Source organism: Solea senegalensis, unplaced genomic scaffold, assembly GCF_019176455.1.
Source record: "Solea senegalensis isolate Sse05_10M unplaced genomic scaffold, IFAPA_SoseM_1 scf7180000013392, whole genome shotgun sequence".
Taxonomy (NCBI): domain Eukaryota; kingdom Metazoa; phylum Chordata; class Actinopteri; order Pleuronectiformes; family Soleidae; genus Solea; species Solea senegalensis.
In genome coordinates, this window is record NW_025320815.1 from 735 (window position 1) to 10,906 (window position 10,172).

General features: G+C 43.6%; 1 protein-coding gene across 1 annotated transcript; it reads right to left on the bottom strand.

Annotated features, from left to right (window-relative positions):
* Window positions 1–5,524: 5,524 nt before the first annotated feature.
* LOC122760314 lies at window positions 5,525–8,041 on the bottom strand. Its single transcript, XM_044015401.1, has 2 exons — window positions 7,703–8,041; window positions 5,525–7,282 (listed from the first exon to the last, which is right to left on the bottom strand). Exon 2 carries the CDS (start codon window positions 6,633–6,635, stop codon window positions 5,547–5,549), a length of 1,089 nt encoding a protein of 362 aa, XP_043871336.1. The 5' UTR covers window positions 6,636–7,282; window positions 7,703–8,041; the 3' UTR covers window positions 5,525–5,546.
* Window positions 8,042–10,172: the final 2,131 nt, after the last annotated feature.

Sequence of the window (10,172 nt, forward strand, 5' to 3'; positions counted from 1 at the left end):
TGCAGGCAAGGGAAGATCCCAGTTTTGTTTTGATTCTACAGTGATGTATATTTCTGATGATACCATGATGCCTTTTTTGCACTTATACTAATTTTCATATTCTACATTTGTTTCTGTGTACGCTGCTGTCTTGACTGAGGGCTGAAGTAGTTTTTATTTACCAAATTTATATATTATCCGTCCATTTACAATTAATTAATTTGTTTTGGATGTAAAAATAATTTCTTAAAAAACCTTAATTTTGGTTTTATGTCCAGTTAAAGTAACATATCATTTTTTACTTCGGTCTAAACGCAATTTTTACCGTCATTTTTTGCAGTGCAACGAGAGTCCAGCTCTCACGGGCCACGCCCCTTGACCCTGCACGTGACTTTTTCTTCCGCCTGACCCCGCTTCTCCCTCTTAGCTTCAGACAGCAGCCTAGCCTACACGTTTTTTGGAGCGTCTGTACAATTTTATATACAATTTCGCCTGAAGAAGGCTAATATTACCGAAACGTAGCGAGTTTTTTGTGCTTCGTGTTAGCAATAAAACTCTTTGATTTTATTCCACTTTTGGAAGAGTCGTTTGTTCAAAGTTTTTTTATTTTTTAACCTGATGCGACTCGTACAACTATGGCCGACACGGACGACTACGGCTGGACCACGGTGACTTCCAGAGGGCGGCGTATGAACAGGTACACTGCACCACCGCCTGTCAGCTGGAACAATGACCGTGACCACCGTAACGCAGAGCCCGGCGGCTACAGACGCTCTTACGCCTCCGTTACGAGAGCACGGCCTCGGCGTGCTTCAGCGGATTCTCCGGCCCACAGACAACAGCTGCGGCCTGACTCCGCGGATTTTCCTGCTCTCCGCCGAGAGCAGCGACGTCTCTCCGCTGATTATCCGGTTCGCAGGAGACAGCAGCGACGTGATTCCGCTGACTATCCCGTTCACCGGAGACAGCGACGTGACTCAGCTGATTGCCCGCCTCGCCACAGACAGCAGCGGCGTGACTCAGCAGATTACCCGCCTCGCCACAGACAGCAGCGGCGTGACTCAGCAGATTATCCACCTCGCCACAGACAGCAGCGACGTGACTCAGCGGATTATTCGACTCGCTGCAAACAGCGACAACGTGAGCCAGCAGGTCATCCTTCTCGCCCTAAATGGCAGCAACATGATCGGATGGATTATCCGACTCGTCCACAACCACAACGTTACCCAGCGGGGGCTCCCGCCCGCCGCAATCCACAGAATAACGCTCGCCAAAACCAAAATGGCGCACGACCGCGGCAGTATCAACACCAGAGACGGGATTTTAATGACCAACACTCTCACCAGAATCCACAGAGACCACCATATAATGATCAGCGCTTTCACCAGAATCCCCGGTCACGCAGGAGAGGTGCCACGGGAGACCAGCGGTGGCGCAGAGATTACGCGCAACAACGCGCGGCCCCGAGCGCGTCATCGAGAGGTGAGGGACGCTTTTTTTCTTCCAATCGTGATAATCAGACAGCTCCACGCTCCACTGATCCTGATTTCACAACCAAGGTACGGATTATACATAGACTCATTAAAGCTATGCATCACCGTGGTAACCTATGTGATGAGGACCAACTTCCGGTCACGATAACACGCATGACATATACCTTATCCTCACTCATTAAACCAGCAGCCCCCACACCTAAAACTATTGATGCTATTTGGGACAATGCTAAACAGTGGGAAGAGTGCACAGTGAACACATTAAAGGAACACTATGAGGATGTGATTAACAGGGAAGTTGACAATTTATTTGCATTAAAAGACCCAGAATGGAAACAGCCTTTTGATGTAGCGGCTTCCTGGGCCCGACGTAATCTGGGCTCACGCCTCCTCCCTGAAACGATCTCTCATGTTAAGGAGGGGCTCGCTAAATAAGCTCATAAGGCAGAGAGGGCCAAAATAAATGCACAGGCTCATTCTGATGTCATCACAGCCACCACATCAACTCCAGAGGCGTCGTCAGCTTCGGCGTCGGTGGCAGCTTCAACTTCAGCTCCTGCTCCGATGACGGCTTCAATCCCAGCCCCAGCGGCGGCTTCAACTGCGATTATAGCATATCGGACAGCGACTCCTCCACCGTTCACCACTACGCCTCCTCCGCTTCCTGGCATCACAACCACCGTTGCCACTATGACCGAGGCTAGAGGTGACTGGTCACCTCCTCCGCATCCTATGGACCAGGGGGCGGGTCCCCCCACACCTTTCCTTCCACCACCTGTGACGACCACAAATCTTGGCGCCAGGCCCAAGGAGCAAAGAGACAGATCGGCTCATAGCTCCTTAAGAGGTGAGAATGTGTCTTCATCTTTTCCACAGCCTCCTACACCTGGAGGAATTCCACCACCTGAGACTGAGGAAAGTCGCCCACGACCACTGACGTCCACGCCCACTCTGGAACCGACATCGCTACCTCCGACACCTACTATTCCTCCAACCTCACACGCAGAACACATTGTTGACCTCTCCACGGACGACCTTGAGGACTTCGATGACAACAGCCAGCAAACTGATGCTCGGCCAGGTACTTTCTGGTCCCCTTTCAGGAAACACACCACTCAGTCTCACATTGATTTTGATAAATCCAACAACGATTCATCACGCACTAATTTGGCGGATGATTCACAAGACACACCCACACGCAGACCCACCAGACACATAAACACTAACAATAAACTCAAAAACTGGAGCCTGTCTGTGGGGAAGAAGTGGGTCGTCATTGGAGACTCAAATGCTTCCAGACTTCCGCCTTTCCAAATTCCCGACTTGCAAGTCGATAGCTTCCCGGGAGCTACGTTTAGACACATAGGTGCCGTTTTAAACAAAATGTCAGTCAATTCAAATGTGGAGACAGTAGTTCTGTCACTTGGGCTTAACAATAGGACTCAAAAAGTTGCGACTTCCATTAAAGAACTGCAGAGGCTCATCAGAGTGGCAAAATTAAAATTTCCACAGGCCACAATCTGGGTCCCCCTGATTAATTTCTCAAGGGCTCTCCCCCATCAGGAACAGACCAATCTGCATGACCTTAACCGCTACAGGTCGAACCAAAATTTTATCCCAGAACTCGCTAGGAGTGATTTCACCACTGAACGTGACAACATCCACTGGTCCCACCTGACAGCGCAACGGCTGATCTACCACTGGGCCCTGGAGGTAAACTGCTAGCCCCCATAAGCCTGCCAGCACAGGAGGGGGCTAGTAGTGTTATCAATCTGAGCAAAACCTTCAAATTGTCCCCTGCGCAGTCTTCCTTGCTTTGCAAGGGACTGACTTTTGTTCCGACTAAAGGGTGCAACAAAAATATCCTGGAAAGCACCAGGTTTGATTTACAACAGTATCACCGCAAATTAAAAATTGCCTCACATTTTGAAGGGAAGGGAGAGTCCGTACCTCCACCTTTCACCCCCAAATCAGGATGGGCCCCTCCACTCGAACAACTACCTGATGAAATCAAACAAATTATTAGACAGGATATAGAATTTTTTGATTCCCATTTTAAAATTAACAGGACCGAACCTAATCTCACAAGAGACGAAACTATAGCACTCCAATCTTTATATAAAAATAATTATATTGTCATCAAACCAGCTGATAAAGGCAGCACAGTTGTCATTATGGATAGGGACCAATACATCTGGGAGGGTAACAGGCAACTTTTGGACACCAATTATTATGCTAAATTGAAACGACCTATTTATTTGGACACAGTCCCCTTAGTGGAAAAAATTACACAAACTCTGCAGGACAAAAAATTCATTAATGCTAAACAGAAAAAATATTTGAGGGGCATCGAGGAACCTAGACCGAGGCGATTTTATATGCTACCTAAAATCCATAAAGAACCTGATAAGTGGAGTAAACCACATGAGATTCCCGCAGGCAGGGTTAGTCTCAGACTGTGGCAGCGAGACGTATTTTACGGCAGAATTCATTGATTTTTATCTTAATCCTCTCTCTACTAGACACCCGAGCTACTTAAAGGACACTTATGACTTTTTGGACAAAATCAAACTTATCTCCATTCCTTCAGACTCCTTCCTCTTCACCATGGATGTGGAGAGTCTATACACAAATATTGACATTTTTGAGGGCATACAAACAATAAAAAACATTTTTTTTTAAATATCCAGACTCCAAAAGACCTGATAAGGAAATACTTCAACTATTGGAAATCAATTTGACTCGAAATGATTTTGAATTTAATAACCAATTTTTTCTACAAATTAAAGGCACGGCTATGGGAAAGAAATTTGCCCCTGCCTACGCTAATATTTTCATGGCTGAATGGGAACACTCAGTGTTACAGACCTGTCCTAAAAAGCCACTTCATTATTTCAGATATCTGGACGATATTTGGGGAGTCTGGCCGTATAGCCTGGAGGATTTTAATAACTTTCTGGACCACCTTAATAATCACAATCCATCGATCAAACTGAAGGCCACTATTGATTTAAATTCAGTGGATTTTCTCGACACCACCACCTATAAAGGACCTGATTTCTCACAAACACACACATTGGACATAAAAATCTTTTTCAAAAAAACAGACACACATGCCCTTCTTTTTAAAACTAGTCACCATCCTAAGCACACTTACTCGGGCATTGTGAAATCTCAATTACTCAGATTCCACCGGGTTTGTACGAGAGAGGAGGATTTTAAATCTGCCACAAAATTATTGTTCTCGACTTTGACCACTAGGGGGTACTTGCGCTCTTTCCTTAGGAAAGCCTTTAAATCCTTTAAGCAGACTAAGCCCATATGTGTCTCCACACTCCTTCCAGTTATCATTAACTATTCTACATCTGCAATAAAACTAATCAGAACTATCAGGGGGAATTTTAATAGAAACTTGGAAGGCTCTCAAATACTACAAAATCATAGTGTCATTGCTGCTTACAGGAGGAACAGGAATCTGCAGGATTATTTGGTTAAGGCAAAACTCAAGCCCTTGGGGAACCCTAAGTCCTTTGGATACGGGGAATTTTTTCAGCACCGTCTTTGGGTGCGTAATAAATACAATAACAACATTTTTAAGACACAATTGGGTGGAAATATTAAATCCAAGAATTGTGTTTATTTAATTTTTTGCACTTCCTGTGACAAACAATACGTAGGTGAGACAGGCAACAGCCTCCAGACCAGAAACTGCCAATATAGGTTTAATATTTGCAAACAACACAACACACACATTCCGGTCATTCAGCACTTCATACTTCACGGTTGGTCAGCACTGAGGGCCACAATCCTGGAGGGAAACCCACGCTGGTCCACGCAACAACGGAGGAGAGCCGAGAGGAAGTGGATTCATCTTCTGGACACTCTCACACCACGGGGCCTTAATGAAAAATGATTTTGAGTTTTGTGATTGACCAACAATGCCCTTTATTTTGTCTGTTTCCTCTGCATTTATTGTGGTTTTTGCCTCACCTGTATATGCCTTACCTTGTTTTTGACCCTAAACATAACCTGACCTGCTTCTGGCCCTAACCTTAACATTGGTGAACTCTGACCCTAACCTGCGTGATTTCTGGCCCTAACCTTAACCTGCTTGATTTCTGGCCCTGGTGCAACCCCCCCTCTCTTAACAGCCTGGTTAAGTGCGAGCTGTAACCGCTGCAGGTAAGTAGATGGCTTCTCGCCCGGATCCTGGAGGGTATTCATGAATTGAGCAAACAGCTCTCCTCCATCCTCAACTGCACCAAAAGCCGAATCTAGCAGTTGCAGGTAGGCGGAAGGCAGTGAATTTGGACAGAGCCCTTTAACCACATCTGCTGCTGGTGAAAGCAAACTCTCTAGGATCCTTCGGGACACTTGAAGAGGAGATATGCTGTGATCATTCAAGAGAAGTTCAATGTGCGAGCGCCAAGTGTCATAATCTGCTTCGCTGTTATGCCTGGGGATTTTCCCAGAAAATGGACGAAGTCGGACAGGGGGTGACAAGAAAGAACCTGTGTCCTCCCTCCTCACAATGTGTTCAACCACAACTTTCTGAACCTCTGGTGGATTGACATCACTCACAGAGAGGGATGGAACTCGTCTCTCATCATTGACTGGTGCTGCTGCAGTGACGTTTACGTCATTGCCATTCTGAGGGGGACCTGGAATAGGACTGGTGGGCTGTGGGGACTCCACAGGGGTCTCACTGAGTGCTAACAGTGACGGATCATCAGCAGATTGCATGCTTTCAACATCATTACTAATCTGTGTCATCATTTCTCTTAAAATCACTTCATAGTCGTTGCCGCTAAGCTTTGCTAACTCTTTTAGCTCTGTTAGGTAGGTTTTAGTAGCACTGCTACCTAGCTTGGAAGTGTAAACACTACGTAAGGTCTGAACATTATACACAACATTGGGATCATTTTTTAGTGTGTGTCTATAGGGTAATAGTGACTCCAAAGCTTCTACAGCTGAGCCACTGGAGTATTCGACGATCAGGTTTTTATGAAACTCAGAAGACTCATCATCAACCAAAACAGTGCGCTGAATAGCACCATACTTCTTCAGGAAATCAATCACTTCTTCATCTTGGGCTAATCCCATTACGCCATCAACAATGACCGCATTGGGTATTTTTACACCAGACCTCTGGATAAAATCCATGTTGCACAATAGCAATATTGGTGTCACCTACTGGGCTCCTGGCTAGCTCGCCAAGTTTATGTAACCCCTCCTTTAGCAGTGAGGTTGCAAGTATTATTAATATTCACAATTAGATCTATTTGGACTAGTTATCAGAATTCCAGGAAGTCGCTCATGGAGCCCAGGAAGAAACATCAATATAAATCACACTCACACAAAATTGAGTTCTCAACACTGTATTATTGTAATACTCAAAAGAACTCATAGAACAATATGACAACAGAATACAATTCAATTAGCAAGAAAAATAATAAAGTGCGCACGAGAATAATATAAAAAAAATATAAAAGAAAGTGTCCTCTGTGGTTGTTATGTTAAATCTGTTGTTTATTTCCTTCTTCTTTGAGCTCAATTTGTTTACGTTGGGGCCCTTTAATTTTGTGTGTACTTCGTGGTCCTACCACACCGCAGTTAAGAAGGTAGGTAATTCATCCGCTGTTCATCAGCTCTGGCTCGCCATCTGGTTCTCTGGATCCTCTTCTCCAGCAGGAAGCCGCCTTGTGGCTATCTGCTGCTGGTCTCTTCTATGAAGTTGGCTACTGGTGACGGCAACGTCGACTTCCAACACCAAATCTTCAGTAAATCATATCCAACTCAAAAAACCTGACCTATGGAACAGGCCACATTCACTATTTCAATAAAATTAAATAACACAGGTCATAAATTCCTAATTGGAATAGAAACATAAAAATATAAGAAATATATAATATATATATAAACTTAAATAATATTTCCAAAAATAAATGCTTCACTTTGCCAGTGTAATAAAACTGAAATCACAATGTAAATTAGATTCATACAAAACGGTGAAATAAGGTAAGTTTCCTCCTTTCTTCTCCTCCTCACACACACACACACACACACACACACACACATACACACAACAGCTTATTGCATACACAAACAATGCTAACTGTTAGCTCAATCGTTAGCTCAAGTCATCACAAATCCATCTAAGCGATTAGCAGCTAACATTAGCTCCGCGGCTAACGCCACTTTTATTCAGTCTCTTCACACAATTAACTCACCGCCGAGCAGGAACTATGAAGCAAAAACACGTGGATGCAACCGCTGGCGAATTCCGACCGTCTTAGACGCTTTTGGACCGTCTTCTATTAAGTTATGGACACTTCGGGCAGAGCGATTCCTTCGCGCACATGCAGCCCGACAGCGTGATCTCTCTCACTCTCTCAGTGTCGGCCTGTGACATCATGACGCAATACCACAGCCTGACGCTGTCTGCTCAGGTAAACACAGTTAACCCCATAAATGCCAACTATCACTCACACACATACATACATACTGAATAATAGACTTCTGCTTACAGCTTATGAAGCCTGGGCTACACAAGCATAATATGTGCCCTTTTCCTAGTTCCACAAGCACTTTCACTGTCTTCTGCCTGATTACACCCATGCCATTCCCAGAAAAACATTGCACAACCTGCCATATTATGATATTACCATTTTGGGAAGATTTACACACACAGAATACATTCAAAAAAATGTATTAAACATATATGTACAGAAATGATTTGGTCATACAATTTTTGTAATTCATAGTCATTTCTAACAGACACAAAAATTCAATTCATCACACATTATGTGGTTCAGATACAGCTGCCTGTGATTATACACTTGGCCAGTAGGTGGTTTCGTGTGCACATGAAGCTTCGAGAAATGAACCCTTTCTCGAACCAATTGGCTCAAGTGGTTCAATGCCTCATGAGGCTTCATCTCACCATCACTAAGATGTAGTATCAACCAAATGAATCATTAAATGAGTGAACGTCCATAAAACTCACAGCCAGTGTCCCTTTCTTCTCGTGGATTGTTTGGAGGGAAAATAGGGGGGGTCAAAGGGCGGAAGGGGCGGTTTATATAGGATTAGGGGTGTGGTCCAGGTAGGTGTGGCAGTGATGAGGCAGGTGAGGTGGAGACTTGGGATTTTAACAAAATACATATGCAGTGACCGTGCGACTTTAATATAAATCTAAAATTCGAAGGTAAAATCAATTATTAATACTATCCAAAATGTCTACATTAAAAACAAAATAACACGTCAACCACAAATCTATGGATCACACCAAGCATCTGAGAGACGTCTGAGCCAGCGGATCATTTCATCAGGACAGGCCGAGGTAACGCTGCTCTGCGCCGGGCACAGTGAGCAGTGAGCGTCCGCAGAGGCGGAGCTGATCACCTCCAACCAACGTCGCTGTCAAACTATAAATACAATATATCTTAATACACAAACCACATGTTTGAATTCTAAATGACTCATTTCTCGCCTCAAATGATGTTAAAACTGCGTTCTGGGACACAGAAAAATATTTATTTCAAATTTATATTTCTATTTTCTGCTGCTATGTTCTGCCAAAATGTATTTTGGGATACATGGCCATCCCAAGTACGCTTAAGTCACCTCGGATGCATACTTGGTAAAAATGGGCGGAGCGAGAACACTTCCAGCTTTGAGAACCGTCCTCGCTGTTCGCTTACTTGAGAATTGGAACAGAACATAAACGGAGGCTGATGACGTACGGGAGTACACAAGGTGCAACACACTCGGGAAACTCTTAACACCTGTTATTGTCTCATCATCACATCACCTCCTTAAACCTGACAATTAACATATTTCCCAGGAGGCCAACGGTGGAACAAAGTGCCGAGGCTGAGCAAGAAAAGACAAGCAAGTGTTTCCAATAAAACTGACGACATCTGTGCCTGAGGCCGTGAAAACTGAAGCTCAGCAGCTGTTGTGTTGGAAAATAATTAAATCTGACATTTAATTAGAGGTCATCCCAACTGTTCCAAAACAATGAGCTGCAATGCAGCACAATCAATATTCTCCTACACTAATAATCACTCAATAATCAAATCAATTGTCACAGTCAAAGTGTGAAAGTTTAGCTACATCAACGACAATCACAACATTCTCATTTTTATCGTGGAAAACACAAACTCCAGTTTATAGTTAAAGAGTCAACACAGACATGTAAGCGACATCAACACAGACATTTAAACTAAAATAAACATCAATGAAATAAAAGACATTTTAGATGGAATTTGCACACTTTCTAAACTTTGTGTCAAAAGAATTAAAACAAGTTGTTCAGGAAGTTCTGATCGAACAAATCAGTTCTGTGGGTCTTTCACATTTTCAGTATTATCTCATAGGGTTTTAAGTTCTACACACCTTCATAGTTTTATAGATATATATACATACATGTATTTAATATGTGGTCCTTTGACAAGGACATGCACTGATTTATGAACATTTTTTATTGTTGTGTTCTCACATGGATGGACATTGAGGACACTCAATGACCATCCATGGTGTCCACATGTTTAACATCGAGCCATGTAAACAACTGGAGGGAATTTAAATGTCACACACGTTTAAATTCTCTTTATTGCATCTGTTTGATAAAAATGTTTTGTATCATTGGGCCATTTCAACTTTAACACTTCTTATAGCTTGTTTTTTGCATTTGTA